The sequence below is a fragment of the Oryzias latipes genome, chromosome 24 (genome assembly GCF_053564925.1).
Source record: "Oryzias latipes strain Hd-rR chromosome 24, Olatipes_Hd-rR_3.1".
In the NCBI taxonomy this organism is placed as follows: Eukaryota; Metazoa; Chordata; class Actinopteri; order Beloniformes; family Adrianichthyidae; genus Oryzias; species Oryzias latipes.
The window spans coordinates 23,128,777-23,155,334 of NC_136260.1; the positions used below are offsets into that span (position 1 = coordinate 23,128,777).

The 26,558-nt window shown below is 45.5% G+C and overlaps 4 protein-coding genes and 1 long non-coding RNA gene across 11 annotated transcripts; 3 read left to right on the forward strand and 2 right to left on the reverse strand.

The window, feature by feature from the left end:
- Positions 1-704: 704 nt before the first annotated feature.
- LOC101158569 (sterile alpha motif domain-containing protein 15) lies at positions 705-2,218 on the reverse strand. Its single transcript, XM_004083327.5, has 3 exons — positions 2,080-2,218; positions 1,887-1,985; positions 705-1,052 (listed from the first exon to the last, which is right to left on the reverse strand). Exons 1-3 carry the CDS (start codon positions 2,191-2,193, stop codon positions 861-863), a joined length of 405 nt encoding a protein of 134 aa, XP_004083375.2. The 5' UTR covers positions 2,194-2,218; the 3' UTR covers positions 705-860.
- Positions 2,219-2,594: 376 nt separating this feature from the next.
- Positions 2,595-11,600, forward strand: LOC101158320 (methylmalonate-semialdehyde/malonate-semialdehyde dehydrogenase [acylating], mitochondrial). Its single transcript, XM_004083326.4, has 12 exons — positions 2,595-2,844; positions 3,218-3,265; positions 3,735-3,809; positions 4,511-4,672; positions 4,754-4,832; positions 7,307-7,609; positions 7,820-7,941; positions 8,011-8,200; positions 8,270-8,451; positions 8,525-8,704; positions 10,639-10,737; positions 10,811-11,600. The coding sequence occupies exons 1-12, from the start codon at positions 2,806-2,808 to the stop codon at positions 10,913-10,915; spliced, it is 1,584 nt and encodes a 527-aa protein (XP_004083374.1). The 5' UTR covers positions 2,595-2,805; the 3' UTR covers positions 10,916-11,600.
- Positions 11,601-12,311: 711 nt separating this feature from the next.
- entpd5b (ectonucleoside triphosphate diphosphohydrolase 5b) lies at positions 12,312-18,579 on the forward strand. Of its 2 annotated transcripts, XM_078943233.1 has the most exons (15): positions 12,407-12,433; positions 14,159-14,260; positions 14,341-14,567; positions 14,637-14,716; positions 14,807-14,950; positions 15,044-15,119; positions 15,438-15,473; positions 15,619-15,707; positions 15,797-15,879; positions 16,769-16,830; positions 16,907-17,008; positions 17,101-17,244; positions 17,320-17,376; positions 17,456-17,571; positions 18,218-18,579. In XM_078943233.1, exons 3-15 carry the CDS (start codon positions 14,351-14,353, stop codon positions 18,299-18,301), a joined length of 1,290 nt encoding a protein of 429 aa, XP_078799359.1. In that variant the 5' UTR covers positions 12,407-12,433; positions 14,159-14,260; positions 14,341-14,350; the 3' UTR covers positions 18,302-18,579. The 2 variants fall into 2 exon arrangements, with proteins under 2 accessions (XP_004083373.1, XP_078799359.1); XM_004083325.5 differs by lacking the exon at positions 14,159-14,260 and having other exon boundaries at positions 12,312-12,433.
- On the reverse strand, positions 18,352-25,939 carry znf410 (zinc finger protein 410). Of its 6 annotated transcripts, none has more exons than XM_078943232.1 (11): positions 25,488-25,939; positions 25,364-25,415; positions 25,147-25,279; positions 23,544-23,723; positions 22,993-23,175; positions 20,753-20,912; positions 20,494-20,675; positions 19,454-19,543; positions 19,246-19,368; positions 18,876-18,995; positions 18,352-18,747 (listed from the first exon to the last, which is right to left on the reverse strand). In XM_078943232.1, the coding sequence occupies exons 2-11, from the start codon at positions 25,394-25,396 to the stop codon at positions 18,647-18,649; spliced, it is 1,305 nt and encodes a 434-aa protein (XP_078799358.1). In that variant the 5' UTR covers positions 25,397-25,415; positions 25,488-25,939; the 3' UTR covers positions 18,352-18,646. The 6 variants fall into 6 exon arrangements, with proteins under 6 accessions (XP_078799358.1, XP_011489706.1, XP_023808575.1 ...); XM_011491404.4 differs by having other exon boundaries at positions 22,993-23,214; XM_023952807.2 differs by having other exon boundaries at positions 19,186-19,368; positions 22,993-23,214.
- LOC105357133 (uncharacterized) lies at positions 24,899-25,323 on the forward strand. Its single transcript, XR_911160.4, has 2 exons — positions 24,899-25,035; positions 25,109-25,323. It is a non-coding gene; the product is annotated as an uncharacterized LOC105357133 (long non-coding RNA).
- Positions 25,940-26,558: the final 619 nt, after the last annotated feature.

A 26,558-nucleotide genomic window follows, 5' to 3' on the forward strand; every position in this document is an offset into this window, starting at 1 on the left:
GTACATCCTTTTTTCCAGCCGGAACCAGTACTGATAGGCAAACCCCAGACGGGTCACCAGTTTGTCACAGGGCACACACTCCCACAGATGCACCTATAGTCACCAATTAACCTACATGAAGAATGGTTTTGGACTTTATGCCTAGAAAAGAAAAACACGCACACGGAAAGGTCCCAGCCGGGATTTGAACCAGGGCCTTCTCGCTGCAAGAGTGCTAACCACTGCACCACCATGCAGCCCCTGAGGGAAGCTGGTAATTGAATCGGCCCATACCATTATAAAATCCTCTCAAAATGAGATAAATCGATTATATTAAAACTGGAAGATACCATTTGGATTGAGGTACAGTAGGTTTACTTTACTATATCGTAAAAACGACCACAAGGCACGTGGTGGCAGCAAAAAATGATCAAACCAGCTGTAAATAGGTGGGTGACGGGAAGTGGAGGTGGGGTTGCTCCACACCATCAGTCACAACTTAGAGGTTGAATTTCTAATGAACTCCTGCCGCTCTGCAGAAACTATGTTCCTAGAGAGCAACACAGGTTGTTAGATGTTGGCTAAAAACAGCGTCATCATAACTAAAAGACCACAGCGTTAAAAAAAGATCAAAAGATGATCGGAGAGGAACTTTATCTTTTTTGGTTAGCTGGAATTCGATCTGTAAAAGGTGAAGTTTCAGGTAGAATCACCAAACATTTTCAGGGTGGACTCATGCTGACAAGCATGGAAATCTGACGGAAGACGTCATTTATTGCTCACTGACCACTAAACCAGCAGTTTTGTGGCGTTAATGTCAGGGTCTGTGACCTCCTGCTGACAGGAAGTGACTCTGACACATCTCAGCATCTTTCCCGTTCTCAGGTCGTGCTGGGATTACACGGATGCTTCCCAGCCAAAAACTGCTGGTAGGTGAGGCTGTCTGCGCGCTCGCCGGTGCGGCTCTTCCTCTCCAGGAACAGGGCCATGGCGTCCCGCGGAGGGTCAGCGATGCTGTGGCTCCACGGGGTCTCTGTGATCCCCAGCAGCTCACGCACACGGGCAGAGATGACCTGCAGGAGGCACAGCGGCGGGGGGTCTTTCATCAAGCTGACTTCACACAAGCTATTCAATTGAAAAGATCTATAAGACGTCATCAAAATGAAGAAGAAAAGCAACATTCCTCCTCAAAAGATGCTCTCTTTTTTCCCCCTTTTTCTGCAGAAAGGATGTGCTACTAGTGGAGGAACCAATTGGGTATCTCGTTAGGGCTGAGAGGAGCTCACATTAGTTTGCAGCAGAGGATCTGGTGTGGCCTGCTTTCTCTGCAAAAATGGCAGACCTGACGAGTTCTGCTAAGAAACCAGATTCTGCGGGCGTCTGCACCTCACCCACGGATGTGGAGTCGGTTCACGCGGAGTCACATCGACACACAAGGCCGGCCTATATTTATTCAAGCTGCCAGAACACCTGGACGAGTTCGAAGGGACTTCCTGTTGGTGATTTTTCTTGTTTGCAAGATGCTGTGCAGCATATTTTACCCAGAGTGCAGAGCTGCCCGCTGCACAGCGGAGCAGAATTGTGTCATCTGCTGGCAGGTGGAAATGTGGGCACGATTATTTATACATTTCTATTCACAGGGCAGGAATAATTCAAGGAGAACGGTGCAAACTTTTCTGAGAAATGAAACTGTAGGGGTGGGAGTTTTCATCAAAGGAATAAAAGGAACAGCGTGTTATACCAAAAATAATTTAAATGGAGCTAAAGACACAGTTAGTTGGGAAGAAAAACTGCTATGATGACTTTTTTTCATCAATAGTACTTTTCCAAACATCTTTAAGTTGTATTGCTCAGGTTTTTGATTGAAAGAAATCTGCCATAAATGTTTGTATGTCTGGAATCAATACCTGCATGTCTTTAAAATCAACAATTCCAAGTTTGGGCAGATTGCTGCAGTTTACAAAAATGAGTTTTCGTCCATTGATCTGATTCTCAGTGAAACAAGCCTGAAACAGAAAAAAAACATTTTTTGTGTGTAAATTATCTTATTTATTTATTTTCTTTACCAATCTTTTGGCATCTACCTGGAAACGTTTGTACCTTATACTGTGGATATCCTAAGGACTCAATCCAGTTTGCAACAGAAACACAATCCCACTGCAAGAACTCCATGTTGTCTGAAAGCAGGTCGCCATGGAAACGGTGGCCTGGCATTCAGAGCAGCAAACCATTTTCCATCCAATGTCTAAGAGGGCAGTTATGTTATTTATGAAAGGTTATAATTTTTTATTTTTCAATAAAAAGATATTTATTTACATTTATGTCTCGATAAGAAACAAATGAATTTGATTTTAATACATGAATGTGTTTAAAAAAATACATATATTTTAATAATATTTCAATTGAAAAATATGGTATTATTGAATGTTTATTTTGATTTATGTTCAGTTTAATAAAAATAATCATTTGTGATTAATTTATCAAACTTTCAATTTTACTTCTCTTTTCTAAGCCAATCATCGTCTCTTAATTTGGGGCGGTTGGCCTTTATCGTGTTTTAATTGGCTGTTAAAAATACAGGTCCCGCTCACGTGATCTGAAACAGCGAATAGCGTAGCGTCTCTTTTTCATAGATCTAAAGAACATCCGGATGAGCGAATGTCGCTGTCATTTTCCGTCTTTTTCAGCTGTAGATCTGGAGCTCCGCCTCCTCCCCTTCCTTCATACCTCGGAACTGTTTGCAGGCGAAGTTCTCCGCTCTCCGGGGGTCTTCTGGGTCGCTTGAAGGGCTTCAGGACCGGGAAACAAGTCACCTGACACGCCACAATGGCGGCTCTGCTCCTCCGGTCGCTTTTAAACAAAAAGGTACGAACAATTTCGTGCTCGTTCTTGCAGAACCGACCGTTGGTTCTTTTGGGCACGTCTGCAACTCAAGTCGGCTAATACCCCGAGCCGCATCGGCTAACAAAGTCATGCGCTCGGTACCACTCCCCCCACCATGCCAAACCCGCACCCCATGCCAGAACCGAACCGTCCTGTGAGCTTTGAAGACCCTCTCTGATCAAAATGGTGTTTTTCTGATTATTTTTTTATTCAAATCGTTGTGAAGCAGCAGCTGACAAAAATATGCAGTGTGAAAGGGATCCTATTTCTACACTGGGCGGGGCCACAAGCTCCCCGCTCCGCTCCATTCTCATAGGTCCACGAGATTCTGAATGTTGTTTATCTCTGTTCCTAGACTCCCGTCCAGCTGGGTCGCATGTGTTACTCCTCCTCTTCCTCAGTGGTAAGAAGACTCCGTCAATCAGGATCAGCTGATCAATGTCATGCAGTTCACTCTGACCATTGATTGCAAAAGAAAACTGGACTGAGTGACCCCGCCCCCCTGGCGTCCCAAACAGGAAGTGCTAAGAAGCCAAAATCCCATAGACTTTTATAGATAAATACTCAGTCGTTATCTTTGTCCAATAATCTTTTTTTCTTCTTCATATTTTTATGTGTAGTTTAAGTCACTTAAGTTCTAATCTGGCCAATCAGATGCCTCAATTAAAAGTAGGTGGTGTCTTCTGGCTCCCATGTCCAGACATTTTAAAAGCTTGTCAGATCAAGTGGGAGGGGTGTGGCCTTCCAACAAGCTCACTGCTGATTGTCTTGAGGGGTTGCCGCAGAAACGCAGTTTTCTGTTTTACATTAAAAAGAACAGTTTTGTCATGGTGTGTGCTTAATTATCTGTGCTTCCTTTGGATGTTTTCAAGCCCACCACCAAGCTTTTCATCGACGGCAAGTTTGTCGAGTCCAACTCATCGGAATGGCTGGACGTTCACAACCCGGTGAGTATTTCACCTGCAGCTTTTAGGTCATTTTAGGTTCATAGAGAAAATTAAAGTATTTTGTTTCCCCACATTAGATTGGCTATCGATGCAGCTCTGGGAAATTTCTAGGGCTCTTGATTTGTAGATTCAGACAGTTCTTGAAACTGGCGACCATGGTGCACTAAGTAGTTGGTAGTTTAAGGTATTTGAACACAACCATTGACGGTAAATGAGAACTGGACTGAGTGACCTCTCCCCTTCTGGCTTTCCAAACAGGAAGTGGCTCCAATAAGCCAAAATCCCACAGAAGAAGAAAAACCATTCTGGCTCTGATACCTTTTTTTGTTTTAACATATTCTTGATTAACCAAAAGTTTTGTTCCTGTTTTTTTTTTTTTTTTTAATTATAAACTGACCAATCAAATTCCTCAATTTAAAAATAGACGGGCTTGCTGGCCTTCCAACAAGCTCCCTCCTTGAAACGTTGACTGGACCGACTTGGTCCAGTCACTGCTTGGTGACGATTTCTGGCTCCGTATCTAAAAAATAAAGATAAATAAAGGCGGACAAATTGACGGAATTTCAATGGAGCTGGAAGTAAACCTATTGTTTATGGATGACGTCACACTCAGTCCAGTTGTCCTATACAGTCGATGGTTGACGGCCAAGCTTTAAGGTCACGTGATGGCGACTTTGCTCTGGTCCGGTCCGTCTCCTCAGGCCACTAACCAAGTGGTGGGACGCGTTCCCAAAGCCACTCAGGAGGAGATGCTGGCGGCCGTGGATTCCTGCTCCAGGAGCTTCCAGTCCTGGTCTGAGACCTCCATCCTCACCCGGCAGCAGGTCTTCTTACGCTACCAGCAGCTCATCAAGGATAACATCGTAAGAAGATCCCCTCCGTCTGTCCGGTAAACGACTGCTCCTCCACTACTGATCTGTGCTCCTCTCTTGTTAATATTTCAGAAGGAACTGTCGAAAATAATCACCCTGGAGCAGGGCAAAACGCTGGCCGATGCAGAGGGAGATGTTTTCCGGGGACTGCGTAAGTTCTTCACTGAGAGATTCCTGATCCTGTTGGAGTGACGACGCCTTCGTGAAAAGCTTCCCTTTGAATTTAAGTTTCATTTAAAGTTTGTGTTAAAGTCCGCAGAGAGAGCTTTGAAGTGCGTCCTGCTCCAAAATAATTACCGTCTCCTCCTCGTCGTCTAAATGAGGAGCTTTGGTTCACTTTAGCAGCTTTTAATCTCCAAAAAAACTCTTGAAAAATGAAGTTAGTTGTGTAGATAAAAAGGGGGAACGGGCTTTTCTTCTCACATAACGGTCCCTCGTTTTCCTGTTCCTGGCATGTTTGCAGTTCTGTCGACAGACTGCAGCTCCGTTTGTAGGCGTGCCCCCCCCACACACACACACAGGGGAAACGCTGCTTCATTTCTGTTAATGGTTTGGAATATAAATGTGGAGGTTCATCAGTGAAGTAAAACATGTCAAGAGGTCGTTTTGACTTATTTGCTCCTCCACACGTGGGTTTGGTGATGTTTGGTTGGATTTGGGGTTGAGTAGGAGTTTGCATCGTTTGAAACATTTGATTTTAGACTTTTTATTTTTATTTTTTTTTAAATCTTTCTATCTCTGCTCTGAAGCTTTGGGACGCTTCGCTGCTAAATTTCAGACTTCGTCTTCACAAAAGCATTCGGTCACAAATGCTGTCATTTTTATTGTTAAAGTGCTTGACGATGATGATGATGATGATGAAATACAGATGGGTGGGGGACTTTTGTAAGTTTTAGGTTTGTTGTGTTGTTATTGTATAGGTTTGTTATTGTTTATTCGCACACAGATGTGCAAGAAGTAAATAAACACCTTTCATTTTCTAAAATTCTTTATTTAAAAGGCAAAGCAAACAATTGAAATCAGGGCTGCACGATATGAAGAAAACTCGTAATATTAGTGATCAATATTCGATGACGACATCATTTGCAGTACATGAGGAAATGGCAAAACAACTAAATAAATCATTTCCATTTTACTGCAAACAGTTTAATTTAAATTGGATTCAACTTAAATTATTTCTACATGGGAGGCATCTAACATAAAACGGCTCCATCTGATTGGTCAAATGCATAAAGATATTTGATTCCTTAAATACTTCAAGTTGCCATAAGATTGTTTTAGTCACATTTAAGGTAACCATTTATTGCAATGTTCACGTCTTCTGTGACATCCGTATTGCACAGCTTGATATTGAGATCATGGTAAATTTGCAATTTATTGTGCAGGCTTAAATGTAATCACTTAGTAAAATTACTTCCTTTAGTGTTCAGTTTTTCTTTCAGAAGCTCTTTTTGGCGTTGTTGAGCTTTGTCTGATTTGTGATCTTCACTGGTGTCCATGGATTACATGAAATCTTTCCACCTTTATCCACCTTTGTCATGGTAGGGAGGACACATCAATGTAAGGATCGGGTCATTTGGACCCCATAGGACAGCACAAGGGTTAAGACGCTTGGATCAAATATTTTTTAGAAGCGATAAGTGTCTATTGCACTTGTGTTGTATGCAGCGCATTATTGACTTTTTCTGCAGACTCCTGGGAGGTTTAAAGGTTTGTTGATTCAAGAAGTAAGAAAGGAAGTTTCATATTTAATTTTAGTTTTCCCCCCACAAAATGTTCCCCAGAAAAACCCAAACCTCCATACCTGCATTTCACTAAAGTAAAAAATAAACTGCATCCACTGTTTGGGGTTTAAATAACAGGAAACGCAGAAGAAACTCCAGCCAAAAGCCTTTTACGACGTGTAATTAAATCAAAGTTGCTTCTTTTAAACAGCATAGCAGATACATTTAGGAATTTCATTGGATGACCTCACCAGCCCTAATTGGTGTCTTCATGCCCCCTGTGGCTCGCTTGGATTATTGCAGGAAACTGGAACAGGACCTAAGAAGAATCTGTGTAGGAGAATGTTTTTGAACCTTTGAAAGTCCTGAAGAACCCCTGAGAACCTGACATGGATGAAGGAGAATCCTCAGAAACATTTCCTAGCAAAGATTGAAGTAAAGATGAGCAGCAAGTTTCAAAGTTAAACTCTGAAATGTGAAGATATTTATGTAGAAAAGCGTGGAACTACTAATGATGCCTCCTTTCTTACCTTTAAGAAGCAAAGGAGCACTGTTTGTTTTCCATTGTCTTTGGCAGATTTGAAGGTTTCCCGCTTTACTCTGTTGCCTAGGCTCGGCTTTTGTACTTGACGTTCATATGAAGGTGGGAGTTTTCCGTCTATTAAGGACCGACAAACTCTGTTCCGTGTCCTAAAGGAGGAGATGTTTTTCTCTGTCCTTCTTTGGTCGTACGCCAGTAAGCTAAGAAAGGAACATGTCAGGAATGCCCGGGATTTTAGAAAACTCCACTGGACGTATGAACCTTACTGTGCATCCAATAAGGGACCATTTGTATAATAAATCTCTGTTTCTTTCCTATTGATTGATCATTGGATCGTTTCCCTCCTCCTGACCCCATCAGAGGTGGTGGAGCATGCGTGCAGCATCACGTCCCTCATGCTGGGTGAAACCTTACCCTCCATCACCAAGGACATGGACACCTACACGTACCGCATGCCCATCGGCGTTTGCGCCGGCATCGCCCCCTTCAACTTTCCCGCCATGATCCCTCTGTGGATGTTTCCAATCGGGATGGTGTGTGGCAACACCTACCTGATGAAGCCGTCAGAGCGCGTCCCAGGGTGCACCATGCTTCTGGCCAAGCTGCTGCAGGACGCCGGGGCACCAGATGGCACGCTCAACATCATCCACGGACAGCATGCAGGTGAGGGCTTCATTTACTTTTTTAATGTCCTTTATCATCAAAAAAGCCCCACCACGATGAAAATGGTGTTTTTAGCATGTTCTTCTGAAACTATAAAATCGCCAAAAGCACCAGTGGGTCTTTACGAGGTTTTCAAAGCAGAAAGATCAGATTTTTATTTTGTTCCTCAAGGGAAACCGAAACGGTTAAAACGTTTGTACCTTTTTGCAGCCGTGAACTTCATCTGCGACCATCCCGCCATCAAAGCCATCAGCTTTGTGGGATCCAACCAGGCAGGAGAGTACATCTACGAGCGCGGATCCAAGAACGGGAAGCGAGTCCAGTCCAACATGGTACCTGGTCCTTAGTTCTGGAGCTCTCTCCTCTGAACACACCTGTTGACTTTCAGGTCGTGTGTTTAGGGAGCCAAGAACCACGGTGTCGTGATGCCCGATGCTAACAAAGAGAACACCATCAACCAGCTGGTGGGGGCCGCCTTTGGAGCGGCCGGTCAGCGCTGCATGGCTCTCTCCACCGCCATTTTCGTTGGGGAGAGTCGCGATTGGCTTCCGGAGCTGGTGGAGCGTTCCAAATTGCTGCACGTTAATGCGGGTAGGTAGTCATGTTTTGCACCCAAAAGGGTTCTGAAGACGCCATAAAGAGGGTAATCGTCTGCCGCAGGGGATCAGCCGGGGGCAGATGTGGGTCCCCTCATCTCTCCCGAGGCCAAAGCCCGGGTGGAACATCTGATTCAGAGTGGCGTCGACGAAGGCGCCAAGCTGTTGCTGGACGGGAGAAACGTCCGCGTGAAAGGATACGAGAACGGGAACTTCGTGGGACCCACCGTCTTGACCAACGTCTCGGTGAGCTGCTGGGCAGAACACCCGGCTGCAGGCGCTCGAACCCGCTCCCTGAGGTGACGCTCTTCCCTTCCAGCCGGAGATGACGTGCTACAAGGAGGAGATCTTCGGGCCGGTGCTGATCGTCCTGGAGGTCGACACGCTGGATGAAGCGATCGCCTTGATCAACAGAAACCCCTACGGCAATGGCACCGCCATCTTCACCACCAACGGAGCCACGGCGCGCAAATACACCCACGGGGTGGATGTTGGGCAGGTAAAGGCTCATCTGGATTTAGTTTTGAAGTTGGAGACATTTTGGCGAGGAAATTTAAAGCTTCTTCTGCTATGGAAGCTCCTATGGGTCTTTTTTGAACTTGTATACAAATGTGCACTAAATTATGATGATATGTTCACACCGGGCTCAAAATGCGTGTTCAAGCGACCACTTCCAATGAAAAGTCCGTGTAAACGTGCGTTCCGGGTTCAAAACTCTTGGGTATACGTGCGTTTTTAAGTTGGTTTTCGGGCTCTACATACAAAAAGTGCGGCCATTGAAAGGACGTTAAAACTTCAGCCAGTTGAACTTTTCCAATCAGCGATCCAGATTTAAACCACGAGGGTACCGTTTGAAAATTGATCATAGAGGAGAAATTATACGCTGAAGGACGCTCATAAATAATTAAATAGATATCGTCCTGACAGCATTTTGAATCGATACAAATATCACCAAATGAACTATCGCGATCAGCTAACCGTCTCTGGAGTTCTTAATGCACTACATCTCCCAGCAACCCCGGCCCACAGTTTCTGGATGCCACACACATGACTCATGTGCAACCACTCACAGTCAACTTAACCCTTGTGCTATCCTAGGCACTTTTACATTGGGAGTGGGGTCATCTAGACCAGTGTTCTTCAACTTTTATTGAGCCACGGCACACTTTAACCTTGACAAAAATCCCGCAGCACACCAGCATCCAAAAATAAAAGAAAAAGGTGAAACTCATAGTCTTTATTGTTCTACAGTCCCTCGCGTGCATTTTTGTGATAATTGTGGCAGAAAAAGCTGGAAGTTGCAGCAGTTTTTTTATAAAAGATGTAATAAAAGTTAAGTTACAAGATTTAAAAAACTGTTTGATGTGTGTTCGTTGTTGTTTCAAGACGTTAAGAGGAGAGACTCATTCTGCGCTGAGAAGCTGTCACTTTAACCCAATGCATCATGGGAGATGTAGTGAAATAACAACTGCCGAATGCAGACAGACTCTCTTCTCTGAGCGTTATTGTTTTGTTCACTGTTTCCACGGTCTGATACCAGATTCTGTGGAAAGCTACACCGCTAAAGACGAGCTTTAGCTGCTATTTTTGTTGGAACTGTGAGACTTTATGAGCAGAATCAGAACAAGGAAGTGAAGACTTTAACCACTTCTGATTGGTCAGACTGATGGCGTGTGATTAAGCCTCCAAGAATGATTGGTGGAGACAGTTAAAGGGGCGGGACTTTTCCGAAAACAGCTTTAGCTGCAGCTAAATCGCGGTACCGTCATTCTTATCAAAATGTCTTTAATAGAATCCAATAAAAACAAAGAAAAAAGTATTTTACGATCTTTCATATTCCTAACTACTCAGTGTTTTATCAGGAGATGGAAAATGTTTTTAGTTCAGTTAATGAGGGCAATTTCCTGCGGCACACTGGTTGAAAAACACTGGTCTAAACCCCACTAGACCTTTTTTCTTCAATGATTTGTGATCTTCACTGGTGTCCATGGATTACATGAAATCTCTCCACCTTTATCCACCTTTGTCATGGTAGGGAGAACACGTCAATGTAAGGGTGGATAGCACATAGGATAGCACAAGGGTTCTGGACTGGACTGAGCCTCACTCAGTGTGAAGTACTGTTTGTGCCGCTCTGCCTGCATCACCCAGAGTTATATCTGAACCTGATCTTCTGATCCTGTTTTGTCTCTGATTCTGTTTGCCTGTCGGCTCTCACCTGGATCCTGACTACCCCAGTCTCTTATTTGATGCTCCAAAGCTTGTTATTGCCTGCCTGACCCTGATTCAGCTTTGTGGACTTTTAGCTGAGCTAATAAACCTGCCGTCTGCTTGTTCTTGTGACAGCGCCTTACAGTGCAGAAAGTACTATATGTAAGTTGTTACAAACACGTATTATAAGTGAAAACAGGTTAAACTGATTCTTCCGTGCAGATTGGTGTGAACGTCCCCATCCCGGTTCCTCTCCCCATGTTTTCCTTCACCGGTTCCAGAGGCTCGTTCAGAGGAGACACCAACTTCTACGGCAAACAGGTGAGGAAATGAAAAAAGGCAGCAAGGAGGAACGTCTGTTCAAACCCCTCTGACCTTCTGCCGCCTCCAACAGGGCATCCAGTTCTACACTCAGATCAAGACCGTAACCTCGCAGTGGAAGGCCGAGGACGCCACAGTGAGCAGCCCAGCCGTTACCATGCCAACCATGGGACGCTAAGCTAAAAATGACTTCTTATGTAAGCCTTAAAAAGAAAAAAAAAAGCCTGAAGAGGGAGAATGGATGTACGTAGGAGACTGTTTGAATCTTTCGTAGTAGCAGAAACATGGAAGGATGTGGTTGAGTCTTCCATGGAGAACTTGTTTTTCTGTCTTGATCTAAACCGACCGGGACGACACGGGGAGTCGTCGATGTGTTTTATCCCGTTTTTCACTTCATCGTGGAAGCAGAACGTCTTCCACAAGCTTCTACTGAGGTTCAGGAATCTTCATCAGATTGTTCTGCTGAAGGATGGGATGTCATCTGCTTTTGTTTAAAGGAGGAAAGAAACATGGGAAGGTTGAAGCCTCAGCGAGACGGTCTGCTGGGTCCTGGAGAAGGGTTTACCTTTCTCCATGTGTCTGAGGCCTGCTCCACCTTTTGGTTAGGGAATTATCTTCCAAGAAGTCGTTAGGGTCCTCAAGTGTTCCTGTCGAAGGGTTTTAGGTGGTGTTTTCTCCAATACATTGAACAATCTCCAGAAAAGACGGTTCTTTTTTCCCATGGTGGTAAGATCTCTGGAAAGGTTCCCCTTCCGCTCTGAGGGGTGGGGAATCAGAGCTCCTTCCTGTGAGACGATGCTGTGAGGATTCTTCAGCTGCTCGCCGTTTAATAAAGATCACAAATTGAGTGAACTGAACTGTGACTCGCGTCCAACTCGTTCTTTCGCACTTTTGCCCATTAAGATAAGGACTTTGCTCTTTAGTTGACTGAGAGGTTAGAGGTGGAAATCTGCTGGAAATGAGCTCAGAAGACGTCAACAGACATCTCTCAGCTGGTCTGAACCCACCGAGAATGGAGGGAAGGAGCAGTTTGTCTGTGTTCCTGCAGGGTCCCTGCTTTGGTGCTGCTCAGAAAAACATCACAAAATGTCAGGAATGATTTAATTAGCTGCACTTTAGCTGGAAATGTTTTTCTTTTTGATTGGCAGGTGGGTGGGCTTTAATTTAAAGTAGGCGGAGCTAACTAGGTCTGGATAGTCATTCCACTTCAGGTTAGGTTTTCTAGACATCTATAGCCAGTGTTGGGAGTAACTCAATACAAAAGTAATGTGTTACAGTTACATTACAGTAGTATTACTAATTTTTTGAACTCTTCACAACATATTGGGTAACGGATTACTTTTGAAAAAGAGTAATGTGCTACAACCTATAAAACAGTTGATCACAGAGATTATTTTAAAGGTCAAAGGTCATACACAAAACAAAAAAAAACATGATTAAAAAATGTAAAATTGTTAAGTATCAATTTTTTTTAATAAACTAAATTCTTCATTGGTTTTAGTAGAATTCCTTCATAAAAAGACGAGAAATGCTTTGATTTAAGATGTTCAAAAATAGAGGGCGGGGCGTGTCTGGTGGGCCAATGGGATGGCCAGTAGCTGCCCCCCTCCCATCCCCCTTTACCCAGCTAGCCTAGCCGTGGATGACGTTACCTCTCGTCATCACCAGTGGGAGGAGCTTGCTGTCGGACACCATGGTGAGCTACGTTCTTTTGTTGCCGGTGTTTCCCGCGTCAGAAGCCGCTTTTATGCAGCGTGTCCCGGTCAGAATCGGGAGTTTTACCCCGTAAGGAGGCTGAAGGCCGCCGCAAGCTCGCGGTGTGACGTCACGGCTAACATTAGCACGTGAAAAGTCCCCGGTTAGCATCAGTAGCCGCTAACATCCAGCTCTCGCGGTTTAACCCATCATTGTGCGGTATTTTTAACCCGGGTTAAAGAGACAAACGGGCCGGGACTTAGGTTGTGCTGAAACACACTTTTTGTAAATTAGACGTTAAATTCAACAAAGCAAGTTAACAGTATTAAACAGGATTTCCAGCTGTTTTCAGTGACGTCACCTAAAAAAAGCTATTCCAAGAAATTTCTACATTGATATATAACCTGCTTATACTTTTTAGTATTTGCTCTACCTTTATTTTTACTTTTAGAATCAACAAATAATATATATGTTATTATTGCGCCACATTCTCCTTAAATTATAATATTCAAGTAAGTTTCGATTTATTATTTGTTTGTTTGCGTCTGGAATGTTTTTCATGATGAAGCTTTTTTTTATTGACCTTCGTTTGCTCCTTTCAGCCAGCATTCAGGGTTTTCTGGAGAATTGTATCCCTAAAGTCTCTTTAACGCCTCTGTCAGAATGAATCAGTCAGTATTGATGACAAAGAGGTTCCATTTATATTTATGTGATCCGCCTGTATGATGGAGGGTCAGGGTCACCATAAAAACAAACAAATAAATAGAAATATGGGAATACAGTCGTAAAACTGTAAGAAAAAAGTCACAATCTTTGAAAATAAACTTCTAAAAATATGAGTAAAACAGTCAATTTTGACAAGAATGAAGTTATAATTTTGTAATCTGAGAATTTAATAGATTATAGACATACATTTCTAAGAAAATAGAAAACTTTATTTTCCTTTTTCTCATAATTTTACAAGTTTATTCTTTCTTTCTACTTTTACGGCTTTGTTGTCATTAGCTGGTTGTTATTTGCACACATGCACCCACGCACAAAAACTGCACATTGCTGCATCACCTTCACGTATTTTAACCCTCATTTCATGTCTCTTCCTTCTCAAATTCATGAGTTTCTTCTTTTAAAAGTAAGACCTTTTTCTTATGATGTTACGATTTCATTCTTGTAAATGTTTGACTTTTATCTTAATGAGTTTATGCTTGTAAAATTGCGACATTTTCCTCATACTTTTATATATTTTTCTTTATGGTGGTCCTAATAATTATTAAGCTAAATGTTTTTAATGTACATCATGGAAAAAAAAGCAACGAGCGATAAAAAAGATAAATTACAGCAAAACCAAATGGAATGTGTGTTTTTTTTTTTTTTTGCATTCCTATCATTTATTTGAAAGGATTTCTGTTAAATATGCAGATGACGCCCCGTTAATGTAAACCATTTAAAAATCGAGGTCATTTAAGGTCAGGACTGATGGAGCAGAACCGCAGGTCCCGGTTCTCCAGCAGGTGAACCAAAGGGGATTCTGGGAGCTGTCTACTTCCTGGCACTTCAGTGCTGCAAAGTTTCTGGGAATTTCTCCTCCGTTTGGCTGAGCTTCAGAATATTTAGTAATGATGGGCGAGACGTGTTGAGACATTATGGGATGTTTGAGCGTGAGATGATCGCACTGAAGCTCACCGCATCAACCCACATGTTTGCGTAAACGTTTGACCCGTCGACTCAGCAAACGCAGGGGCTTTTTTTGGGACGTGCTGCGCGCCGGGACCCCGGGGCGGGGCCAAACACGGAGGCATAAATAGGTTGAGTTCTCCTCGCCGGCCACATGGTAATTTAGCAGCTTCAAACACTCATTATCGGCGTGACGGAGGTGGAACGACCTGAACCGGCTTTCTTTGACACCTGTAGAGCTGCAGACATGAAGCTCGCCGCCTCCCCGCTCCTCCTGCTGGTCCTGCTGGCCGCTGCGGGCCAGAACCAAGCCCAGCTCGGGCGCTCCCTCCTGGACCTGTCCAGCTTCCTGCCCGCCCTCAGCAGACCCGCCAACCACAGCCGCATCTTCCACGCAGTGATGTTCGATGCTGGGAGCACGGGGACGCGCATCCACGTGTACACCTTCATCCAGGGGGACTCGGGTAAAAGAGGACGACCCGTTTTTGAGGTGAGCTCTGCAGACGCCTCTCTCACTGTCCCACGTGTTTCAGAGCCGCTTCCTGTTCTGGACAATGAGATGTTCCACTCCGTGAAGCCCGGTCTGTCGGCGTACGCCGACGCCCCCGAAGTGGTGAGTCCAGTGCTGGCCGTTAGAAACGCAGCCTTCCTCTGCCGTGAGGAAGACGAGGCCGGATGGGAGCTGATTGTTGGGTTTGAACAGGCCGGCCACACGGTCAGGATGTTGCTGAAGGTGGCGAAGAAGACGGTGCCTCGTGTGGACTGGAAGAGGACGCCGCTGGTGCTCCGAGCCACGGCGGGACTGCGGCTGCTCCCCGCAGAGCGGGCGCAGGCTCTCCTGGACCAGGTCTGTTCTGGCCCGTGGCGGAGGTCCAAGCATCCACCTGCAGGGGGCGCCTCTGAGGGAGTTTGTCACATTTTCCCCTCTCTCTGCCGCCAGATCCAGCTCGTCTTTGACGAATCTCCGTTCTTTGTCCCCGACGACGGCGTGAGCATCATGAACGGCACAGACGAAGGTACCGCGGCGGTCACCGTAACGCCCCTTACTCGCCCTGGCAGGAGGGGTCAAAACGTAAAACAGGAACAACGGCGTCAGTGTGCTTCGCTGTTTCTATAAAGACCTCGACTTAATGAAGGCGTTTAACTCAATTGCTGCAGATTAAGATGTTTTTTTTAATGCCGACACCTAAAATAATGAAGGCTTTTCACCACAGAGTCATTTTCAGCCTAAAGGCCAGTAATTATCTGGTGACAAATGCTACGTCTGGCGCGCTGCAGCATTAAGGGTTTAGCTTTGTCCTCTTAAAATGACCTCTGTGTGTCGACATTTACAGGAATCCTGGCCTGGGTGTCTCTGAACTTCCTGACAGGTGAGTACAGTCCTTGCTTTCACCTGGAAAGAGTTCTCTGTGATCCTCCTCTGACCGAACACTAAAACGCTCCTGGAGGAGGTGCATCATCCCAGTGCGCTGCACTCTCTGGATTAAAAGGGAAAGTGTTTTTTTGTTTTTTAAGGTCATCTGAAAGCACAATCCAAGAAAACGGTGGGGATTCTGGATCTAGGAGGCGGATCCACACAGATCACCTTCCTGCCCACAGTCAGGGTCGGCGCTTTGTCTCAACACACAACCGTTTCTGCACAGGTCTGGATGTCAAACCAGTTCTGACGTGGTTTCAAACTCTTCTTCTGCAGAAAACCATTGAAGATGCTCCTGCTGCAGATTTTGTTGCCAGGTTGGACTTTCTGAACACGACGTTTGAACTTTACTCTCACAGGTAACTCTCCCAGGGTACCACACACCTGGTACCCTGGGAAAACGAAGTTTAGACACAGTAATCGACCCCACCCATAAAATGATGACATCACAGCGGGAGAAACCGTCAACAAGAATGAAACCCACCAACGAAACCAGAACACACGTGTCAGGGATAGCCAAAGGGGGGTTTTGTAATTATTATGGGATGGCCAAAGGTCATTTTGTGTGTAATTTGCAGATGTTTACATTTTTGGCTAATGTGGAGAAAAGAAATGCATTGATTGAGAGATCGTGCTTTTGTTGACCCTTGACCTCAGGAGGAGGCCGCCCTCTTAATATTCCCATAAAAAAAAAAAAAAAACACCGGTATTTTATCCTACAAAGGTAAAGTCCTTTTATTGATTTGCAGCTGTCGCCTCATCTTTGGGCGTTAGCGTAGCGAGCTTACAAATGTAACGTGTCGCACATTTCTTCAATCAGAATATTGTGAAAATGTAATTTTCGACTCCTTAGCTCAAGATGAACGAATTCATATAACATACAAAAGGAACGTATTAAGAATGTGGGCGTGGCTAATAAAAACCTCCGTTGTCAAGGTAATCCAAAAATGTACTTTTGCAGATTCTTCTAAAAATGACATCGATCTGTTCGTCACCCACAGGCGACCAAAAAAGTAAATGGTTGCTATGGAGATAAAACCAACAGAAAAGGTGCCATTTTGAAAAAAAAAAATCTTTTTCTTGATGGATTTTTATTGGGTGGCAAAGGCAAGGGGGAGGAGTCAGAGAGGCTTCTAAGTGGACATTAAAAGAAGAAACTCTATGACATCATGAAATAAGGTCTGGTTGTTCTTATACGAGATGTTCTAGTCTGCAGTACTTCTGTGTTTTTTTTTTATTTTGGTCCAGTTATCTGGGAAGCGGGATCATGGCGGCGCGGCTCTCCACGCTGGGCGCTCTGACCACAGACGGTAGGAGGGCGTCGGCCGTCTTCGCGCCGGTCGGACAGTCTGATGCGCGAGATGCTTTACGTCTGTGTTCCCACAGAGTCGGAGTGGCGCGTTTTCCGGAGCTCCTGCCTCCCCGGCAAGTTCAGGGATGAATGGAGCTTCGGAGGGCTGGTCTACCGAGTGAGCGGAGAGCCGGGCGGTGAGATCCTGTCAATCTCCTGACAGATTTGTTCCTTCTTTATGGTAAAAAAGCACAAAAAGGGACTTTAGTAAACACACTCTCCCCTTCAGGCCCAGAGGGATACAAACCTTGTTATCAGGAAGTCCTGAAGGCGGTGAAGGGGATCATCCATCAGCCATACCAGCTGGAAAGCGGCGGCGTTTTCTACGCCTTCTCTTATTACTACGACAGAGCCGTGGACGCCGGCCTCATCGGTTAGTGTCCACGCCTCCGTGCTGTGAAAGCGCTGAAAACGAGTGAACGTAAAACGAGTCCCATCATTGCTGCAGATGGACTGACAGGAGGGACGGTGCAGGTCAGAGACTTCCGGAAGAGAGCCAAAGAGGGTGAGATGGGAATAGGACCCGCAACCCCCGCCATCACCTGAAAGGCGTGACCTGACGGACGTCTCTTCCTCCTCTCCAGTCTGCAGCGACATGACCAAGAACCCCCCCGCCAGCCCCTTCCTGTGCATGGACCTGACCTACATCACCTGTCTGCTGAAGGACGGCTTCGGCTTCAAGGATAGCGCCGCCCTGCAGGTGAGGCTCCGCCCAACGGCCGTAAAGTGTCGCCATGGTCTCGACAAAAAGAAGTTCCGGTCGTGTATCTTAAGCGTTCTGTATCACCGCACTGGCCAAACTTTAGCTTCGTCATCGTGAGAGGTGAACGTTCTCTCTGATGCTTTATATAAACACATCGTGATCATCAGCATAGATGTCGCTTTTCTTTGCTGCGCCGGCTGAGAAATAGTCCGCTTTCCGTGGAAAAAAAGGGATCCCAACCGTAAAAATAACAAGAATGAAGTACTAAAAAAACTGGTTAAATATTTGTTTCTTTTGTAAGTGACCATTGGCCTTCGTAGTGTGCATTATCAGAATTAACGCACAATGCACAGTCCGTCGGCCATTAACCCTTACATATTACGTAAATGCTCAAAGAGATCCGGTAGTTCCAAGAACGCCAACCCTGGAGCTGAGTCAAAATGGGGGCGATGCAGTTACAGCAGCTGCTCTGTTGGAGGCGCTGTTTACATGAAGTCTTTCCACCTTTATCCACCTTTGTCATGGTAGGGAGAACACGTCAATGGAAGGGGGGGGGGGGTCATAGGATAGCACAAGGGTTGAACTCAGAAAATTGACCACAAATGTGAAAATCTTTTTCAAATCATTTTCTATTTCCTTCTAGTTGACCAAGAAGGTGAACAACGTGGAGGCCAGCTGGGCTCTTGGCGCCGCTTTGGACCGTTTCCACGAGCTGAAGATCCACTGAGAAGATGCTGAGTCATGTGGTTTGTCTTTAAGGAATGGTCAAGGCTGAACTCGTTATTTATAGTATTTATACACAAAACTGGCAGTTTTTCTCATAGCATCTATATACACACTGTGTGTCTGGTACAGTTAAATGTCATTGAGGTTTTTCTTCATCGATTACGTTTCTCTTAAACCCGTCATCCGTTTTTCTTTGGAAGTTTTTCACCAAAACCTGGAGGGGGGGGGGGGGGGGTGTTTTTGTACAAACTCGCCAAAATAAAAGCACCCAAATATGTACAGATGTTTGTAAAACGTTCCGAATCCATCCAGCGGGGGGGAGGGGTTAATCACGATGCGGGCGGGGCTACAGCAGAGCAACCACGTCCTCGGCGTAAGCGTGGCCCTCGGCGGTCATCGCCACCAGTTCGTGCGGCTGAGAGAGGACCACCACGGAGTCTGCAGAACCTGCAGGAGGAGGAGCAGAATCAAACCTCTGTCGAATCTACGTTTGCGGCGGACTCTACACCATTTGGCCGCCGAGCTGGAAGTCGCCGCGCGGGTCGACAACACGCCGGGTTTCAAAAATGGCTCACCTGGCGATCTCAGCATGGCGTGATGAAGACTCATGGCTTCCACCGGTGTTGCCATGGCGACCATACCGCCTCCATTCTCACCGTCTGCCTCCAGCAGGCTGCTTTGTGTCAGAGCCTCTCCTGTGGGTTTCAAACCAGACGTTAGCGCCTCCAAAGCAGCGAGGCAGGAGGTTGTGTGGTTGTGTTAACACACACACACAACCGACACAAAAAGAGGCTGCCGTTCCCGATCAGAGCTGTGATCATCTTCACGTCCAAACTCTGATTAGGAATCAGTCTTGACGGTTGGAGATGCTGAACCCAGGATCACCTGAGCTCCAACCAGCAGCTCCTCTGCAGGTGTCGGACACTGACTGAGTGAGACAGGAACCTGTTTCTCTGCCGCCGCCGTCGCCAAGCCCCTCCTCCCCGTGCCTTTTCCTCATGTGGACGTTTCTGCTTCCCGACTGAGAGAAGGTCTTCCCGCAGATCCCGCACAGGTGAGGCTTCTCACCTGTGGGGGCAAAACACAGACGGACTAAACAAACCCGATGGAGGGCGGAGGCGGGGGTGCAGGTGTAAAACGCGGCGCCGCTCACCAGAATGCACCAGCATGTGTTTTCTGAGGCTGGAGTACTCGGCGAAGGACCGCCCACATCCGTCGGTCTCGCACAGAAACGGCTTCTCTCCTGCAGAAACACAACTGTTGCTGCACAAATCATCGCAAACGAACGTAATACTTTCACCTCAACCTTGTGTCGGCGAGTTTCTGTACGAATGTGGCGTTAAAAATAAATAACTGTCGTCAGACGATGAGGTAGACGATCCTTCTTAGCGGCTTAAGGGGGAAACGACAGCTTTGGTGCAGCGTCCGACCTCGTCTGAGGTTTGTAAACCTATAAACTTGGTTTGTCTCCATTTCTAAACTACAGGGTAGATTTGGAACAGCATTAGCGTGGCGAGCTCGCCAAGGTGGCGTTTTTTTCCATTAATCGCACTTTTTTTTGAACCAGAATCTTCTGAAAATGGAATTTATCAAGCGCTGCCTCAAGCTGAACAAAACGATACGACAGACATACTAGGAAAGTGGGCGTGGTCAATAAACTGGCTGAGTTTCGTCTCCTCCTGACGACCCAAACGGTCGACCCAAACGTGCAGTGGAAACGTTTGAACGTTTTTATGGTAAATGGCGTATACTTGTATAGCGCCTTTCTTCCTACAAGGACAAAGCGCTTTACAGTCACAGACCCATTCACTCACACATTCACACACTGATGGCGGCTCCGCTGCCAAACACAGGCGCCCGCCTACCACCAGAGGCAATTATTTATTATTATTAATAAATTATTATTTCATCTGAACACTTTCAATATTTGTTGTAAAACAAAAACTTTTTGTCCTCAATTTTCACAGTAAAAAAATGACATGGAATACCTGGAATTGTGTTTTAAGGTAGAGTTTCAGTAAAAGTGAAAGAAGCTGGAATTGTACTAAAAATATACGAGTATATCTGCAAAAAATGAAAGTGTTCAGAACCGCTCAGAAAGGCCGGAACGTCCGTTTTCTGTTCATGGAGGATCCTAAACCCTCACCGGGGATCAGCCAGAGGCCTGCCGCTGCCCGGCTGCCTCTTCTTCACCTGTGTGTATGCGTCTGTGGTTCTTCAGGTTCCCCGCCGTGGTGAACTTCTTCCCACAGTTCTTCTCCTTGCAGATGAAGGGCTTCTCTCCGTTGTGGGTCCTCATGTGGACCTGCAGCCTCTGCAGCACGTAGAAGCTCTTCCCGCAGCCTTCAGCGCTGCACCTGAACATGCGGTCGTTCCTGAAACGGCCCAAAGGTCACGTTTCTCCCCTGACTGTGTAGAAACTCTGACTTTAAATGTCACGGGGGGGGGGCACCTGTGCGTTTTGAGGTGGTACTTGAGGTGGGCCGGCCAGGTGAACGTCCTGCAGCAGCCCTCGAACGAGCAGCGCAGGATCTGCTTGCCCAGCGGGAGGCTGGTACGAGACGGCGCCTCCTGCTTGTCCCCGTCTGCCAGCAGACTGTGCGTGTGGTCGCCTAGGTAACCGTAAAGGGAGGGGGATTTGTGCAGTAATCAATGGGATGGAGCGAGGTGGCCAGCCTCTGGAGGCTGACGCCGTAAAATCAGCGGCTCCGGGCTGCAGGAAGGAGAAAACAATGCGGAGCTGAATGCAATCACCGCCTTTGAACCCGGTCGGCGCCCCGCTTCCAACGCCTTCAACCGCCGCCAGCCGGCCCTTCAGTGTGGGAGCAGCTGCCCGGCCCCTCGCCGCTGGAGGGACGGCGTGTAATCTAATGGGGTGGGGTGGGGGGGTTCAGCTGCTGCAGCCTGAAATCAAGCAGTTTCACTCCAGACTAAGTCTTGTTTATTTGCAACTTGAATCCTTTTACAAATGGCTTTTTCTACACAGAAGCAGCTTGTAGAACCAAACTCGTGTTCCTAAAGAGGTCTGGAAGGTCCTGGTGCTTCCAGAACCACGTAGAAGCATCAGATCAGGATCCACTACAGGGAAATACCTCACACAAATGAACGATGGTTCTTTAAACGCCTTCCAGATAAACAAAAGCTGACGTCAAAGTTTGGAAATGATTATGGGATGGCCATTTCACGGCACAGCGTGGCGATTTTCACATTTTCATCATAACACTTCACACGCCATCAGGTTAGGTCTGCAACCACAATCGAAGTCCCATTGACCTTTGACCTTTGGAAGAGGCTGTCTTGAATATATCAATAGCAGTAATAATCAATGTGAACCTCTATGGATTTCAATCTTTCACCCCTGACGCCACTTTGTCAGATTTTGAACAGCGTTAGCGTGGCGAGTTCACAAAAGTGGCGTTCTCCTGTTGCTCCCACTTTTCATTTCTCAAATTTTTTTAAATGCCATCAACCTGTTGAGAACTATGGAAACATTTCTGTAGCATCATTAAAAATAAAAGTCAATAATAGAAATGCGTTTTCATTTTCTTTTATGTCATAAAATGAGCGGAAAGGGAAAAAAACATTTTAAGGATTGATTTTTTTATTTTATTTTTGAGTCATTTGATGCATTGTGAAAATCAAAAAGCATTTGTCCATTTTAATTGTCAATTTAAATATTTCTAATTCAATTTTCTGCACATTTACTAGAAAACATTTGAAAATGAAATTTCAAATACTACTTTATCATTTTAATGGAGTGACAGAATGAGCGCTGTTGAAGAAGAAAATTGATTTTTCTTAATAATTTTGAGTCAACAAACGCAGAATTTCTGGTATTGACTTATTTTTAATTATGCTACAGAAATGCTTCCATATGGAATATTTACCAAAAAAATAGGTTTTTCCATTAATTTGTCTGGTGAAGCCAGTGAAAGTGGGTATAAGGGATCTAAACAGAAATCTACATGTATGTTTTCATTTATACTGCGTTTTTGAGCTGCTTTACATGTAAGCTGTTGTTATGAGGATCAAACGGAGAAACGGCTTTAATCAGGACAGGAACGCCGCTTTCCAAACCTCGGGCTGCATTTCCACTCAGAACTCGTACAGAGATCAGAAATGTACCCGGGAGTCGGAGGCGCCTGAACCGTCGGGGAGAAATGAACGGAGGAAGGGAAGCAGCCTGCAGAGGAAATGCCGGACGGTTGGCGGTGCTGGAAGTTCACGGCCGTTACAGATCAAAGCAGCCGCTTCGCGGTGAGATAAGAGGAATGCACGGGTCTGTAAATAAACACACCGGCGTGCAGAGACGGCGTGCAGGCGGGTGAACCATAAAACATCCAGCTGCTTTTCCTGCTTTCACAGCTCTCCTAACCGCCGTCCTGCTCGCTGCGCACGGCGTCAATCCAGGCTTCCACAAATCCTCGGCTGCAAACGCTGTAATCTTTCCGTTTGCTCCAACAGACAAAAGTACAAATTCACTCTGACTGGGAGCCTCCTGATGACAACCAGCTGGAGTCGCGCCTCATTAAACGGCGTTTCATCTCCTCCCTGACCTCATTTCCAGCCCGTCTTTAATGTCTGATTAAGAAGATCTTCACAGAACACGGCGGCCTTCCGGCTCTTCATCTCTCACTGCGGGAAACCTCAGTTTGACGGAAAGCGCCGGGATTTTCACCGGCCGTCACTCACCGTTGCCGACGCCTGCAGCTCTGCTGTCCTGGCTCGCTCTAGCATCTTTGGCCAGCTGTGCCCGCGTGGCGGCAATCAGGCTGTCGTGGGCGAGTTCCTGCACCCGCAGATACCAGGGAGCGTTGCCGTCCACGCCGTAGTCCCCCGGGGAGACGCCCTCGTCTTCATCCTCCTCGCCTCCGTCTGTGGTGAAGAGCAGAGACTCCTCAGAGGCTGTGATGCCTGAGAGGAGAAGGAAAGTGGATAATTTAACAGGAACAAACACCTCCACACTTCTGCCCAAAAAGACCCAAACGAGGTTCTGACTGATCTTCTCCTTTCTGGGTTTTCCTCCAGATTCTGCTGGGAACCCCTCAGCTGACAAACGTTCCTCTCAGTGCAGCAAACCAAACGCTGAAGCTGTCGTCTAGGTTTTAAACTGGAAACAGGGCTGTCAGCCAGAAAACCGAGGCTTTCTCCTGCTCCCAGGGATCAACCTGGACCGGAAGAGCCAGAACCGACTACGCCGCGACGCCAAAGCCACGAGCGCCGTCGGTTTAGCGTTGGCTCACCTTTAGCGAGGTTCAGCAGAACGTAGGAGCTGCTGTCCGGCTGCTGCAGGTCGTGCAGAATGGCTGGAGGGCTGGGCGAGGTCCGCGGTTGAGAGTGCACGACCAGCGCGCTCGGCTCGGACTGGCACCCGAACCCCGACAGGGAGACGGGGGTCCCAGACTCATGGCCTAAACCTCCGTCTGAGGACACAGAGAAGCGTTAGGTGGAGACGGTTCATGGTGATCGCCTCCTGGAAAAGACGCCGTCACTGATTTCTGTCCAGGCGCCGCTCCACAGACGGACCGAGGACATCTTTGGCAGCTCCCCGACTGAGCATAAATAAAAAAAACTTGACTAATTTTGTAAAAATGTTTTACTGAAGGTTTTATGATAAATTTCTTTGTGTGAATGCAAGCTTTTATATTTCCAGTCTATTGTTCGTTTATTTACTTATTCATATTCATATTTGGCCAAAAAAGAGGGGGGGGGGCAGAATCGTGCAGAGTTTCATCTTTTTAAATAAAATATTTCTTTTGTATGTTTCTGTTTGGTTATTAAAAGCATCTGAACGATCCTGAGAGATTCCAAAACATTTTCCACATCCAAACTTCACTTTTCTGAATCCTTTTCATCCCATCTGTTAAGAAAATCACTACAGCTGCAGACCGTGTCCAATAATCACTTTAGACTTTAACGCAAACACGTTTTCTTGTCAGGATAAAGGTTTGGAAATGGAAAAAGGCCACCGTCTCTTTTTAATTTGTTTAAGCTGATTTAAGCTTTAAAATTAGAATTTCATTTCCTGTCATGAGGACTTATGTTTAATATGTTCTTGTATTACGGTTCTCTTCATGAAAGAAATAATCAGAACAGATTGATAATATTAAGTTACAACAATGTTCTCAAAAATATGTTCATTATTTTCTCACTAAGTCATTAAAAGTTAGAGAAATGTTGTTTCTTAGAAAACAATTCAAATGAGCGGTTTTTGGTAGTTGACTCACTCGTGTTCAAGTTAGCATATTTTATTATTTTAACTTTGGCCTCAAAGAGGTTTTTCTATTAACTTTAAAAAAAAAACTTTTTCTTATTTGAACATTTATTCTTTTAAAAAAAAGATATTTTTCATGTCAAACATTATAAAACTAATGAAAATCTGCTTGATTTTAGCCAAATTCTAATTTCCATCTACAGGATCCTGGCAGGGTCATGTTGAAGAAATCAAACAGATTTTCGGAGGAAGAAAAAACAAAAGATTATAAAACACAAGTGTAAAAAAAAGAAAAATACAGGATAAAACTAAATCAAATGGAACACTTTAAAACCATCGTCAGTTGAGTAATAATGTCTTTTAAAGACGACTAAACTTGGACTTTCTTTGAATGTAGATGCTGTTCCAGAAAGTAAGGAGAATGAAGGGGGGGCCACAGTCACTCTGGAAGGTTTCTGCTGGCAGTCGGCTAACGACTAAATATACCGGATGGGATCCCTGCATGTGTCTGTCCCCCTCTGGTCCGTCAGCACCAACAGAACGGTCAGCGGTGGACCAATTCAGAGGGCCGGTAACAGTTGGTGCTCTATGCAGGTCTTCCCTGGGGGGTTCTGCGGCAGACCGATGCTGACCTGTGAGCTCCAGAGGAGCGCAGAGGGGGCCCTCAGCCGGAGCCAGAGGAGGCAGGCAGGGGTGTTTGGACTCCGACTCCTCCAGACTCTGCACCAGCCGGATGGAGGCGTTCTGGACAAACTGCACCAGCAGCTGCAGGGGACGTGATGCAGAGCAGAACCCGGATTTAGTTAAAGCCGGTCAGTCTGAATCTGGGAAACGGAGCCAAAGGTTTACCTCTGGTTTGGAGTCCAGCTCATCAGAAAGCATGGGTCACCCGGAGTGAAACCTGGAGGATGGAAAGTAAAGATTACGTTGTGTTTTTGAAGCGTTATGATGACATAATAAATAACAACCAAACCTTGAGTCTGAGCTGCTGAATGTGACGGTCTGTGCGGGTCAGGAACTGCTGGTCATTTTTCGGAGTCCAACCCGAACTCAGCTAACGAAAATAAACGGAAACTTTGAAGTGTGCACACTTTAATCACAGTTTAAATTCTAAATAAAGCATGGAAGGTGGATACGTTGTCAAAAACTACATGGAAATGTGGTTTAGACTTTGCGGATAAAAAGATGCGATCATTACTGGCTAGCTTTGCTAGCAAAGTTACCAACATAAAAGTCCCCCCGACACGGGTTTTCCGCGAAAACCTTGTCTTTGGCTATAAACTCTACGTAAATATGAATCATTTAAATACCAAAAACGTGACCTCAAACTCTCTTAAAAATGTCCCGAAACTACAAAGAACCGTGGGAGAAACCTAGCTTGACTCAAAACAAGCAGCTCTGTTCTACGGAATCTTATTTGGGTCAAAATTCCGTCGCTTCCGCGTTTTGATATGCGATGGTAATGGAGTACCAGCGTCGTCTAGCGGTCAAACTTGGGAACTAAAAATATTAAATCTTGAAATAATGAATAATTAGCCTTGTTTAGTTTAAATAAATAAAAAAATCTAAAGAATATTCTTAAAGTACAAGTATGGATTGAGGAAGAGAGAACTTTTAATTCAAAAAAAGTGTCTATTTTTCAGACAACTGTCTGACCTAAAAAGCAGGTTTGCAGCTCCGAAATGAAAATGCACATGGCTGCTCCTGCAGTACGAGTCCCTCTGGATTCTTCGCAGCAGCTCGATGAGGAAGTTTCCTTCAAACTAAACCAGGACATCCCACTGAGGTTTTCAGGCTCCAGGAGCACGTCAGTTGTCTCGGGTTGGACAGAGCAGTTCTGGTGACAAAACTTTCTCTGGAATTTCACATCCTGACGTGTGAAAACGTGAAATTGATTTAAGCTGCTTAGGCCTCAGAAAATTCCCTTTATATGGAGGGAAAAATCCAGCTGAGGAGGTCAGAGGTCACTAAAAGATACAGTTGACCACTGAATTTTACTACAACCTCTGAAATCTTGGGTTGGTTTTTCTGGCACAGTTCTTGA

What these genes read in the sequence shown, in the direction of transcription:
- LOC101158569 (XM_004083327.5), bottom strand. Translation starts at nt 2,193, where the DNA reads ATGCCAGGCCACCGTTTCCATGGCGACCTGCTTTCAGACAACATGGAG. An exon ending in TAGGATATCCACAGTATAAG is followed by an intron (nt 1,986 to 2,079) that starts GTACAAACGTTT and finishes TTTCTGTTTCAG; the next exon opens with GCTTGTTTCACTGAGAATCA. An exon ending in TTGATTTTAAAGACATGCAG is followed by an intron (nt 1,053 to 1,886) that starts GTATTGATTCCA and finishes TGCCTCCTGCAG; the next exon opens with GTCATCTCTGCCCGTGTGCG.
- LOC101158320 (XM_004083326.4), top strand. Translation starts at nt 2,806, where the DNA reads ATGGCGGCTCTGCTCCTCCGGTCGCTTTTAAACAAAAAG. An exon ending in GGTCGCTTTTAAACAAAAAG is followed by an intron (nt 2,845 to 3,217) that starts GTACGAACAATT and finishes CTCTGTTCCTAG; the next exon opens with ACTCCCGTCCAGCTGGGTCG. An exon ending in GGCTGGACGTTCACAACCCG is followed by an intron (nt 3,810 to 4,510) that starts GTGAGTATTTCA and finishes CCGTCTCCTCAG; the next exon opens with GCCACTAACCAAGTGGTGGG.
- entpd5b (XM_004083325.5), top strand. Translation starts at nt 14,351, where the DNA reads ATGAAGCTCGCCGCCTCCCCGCTCCTCCTGCTGGTCCTGCTGGCCGCT. An exon ending in ACGCCGACGCCCCCGAAGTG is followed by an intron (nt 14,717 to 14,806) that starts GTGAGTCCAGTG and finishes GGGTTTGAACAG; the next exon opens with GCCGGCCACACGGTCAGGAT. An exon ending in AGTGAGCGGAGAGCCGGGCG is followed by an intron (nt 17,009 to 17,100) that starts GTGAGATCCTGT and finishes TCTCCCCTTCAG; the next exon opens with GCCCAGAGGGATACAAACCT.
- znf410 (XM_078943229.1), bottom strand. Translation starts at nt 25,396, where the DNA reads ATGCTTTCTGATGAGCTGGACTCCAAACCAGAG. An exon ending in AGCTGCAGGCGTCGGCAACG is followed by an intron (nt 20,913 to 22,992) that starts GTGAGTGACGGC and finishes ACGGTTACCTAG; the next exon opens with GCGACCACACGCACAGTCTG. An exon ending in AGCTGCTGGTTGGAGCTCAG is followed by an intron (nt 18,996 to 19,185) that starts GTGATCCTGGGT and finishes TGAAACCCACAG; the next exon opens with GAGAGGCTCTGACACAAAGC.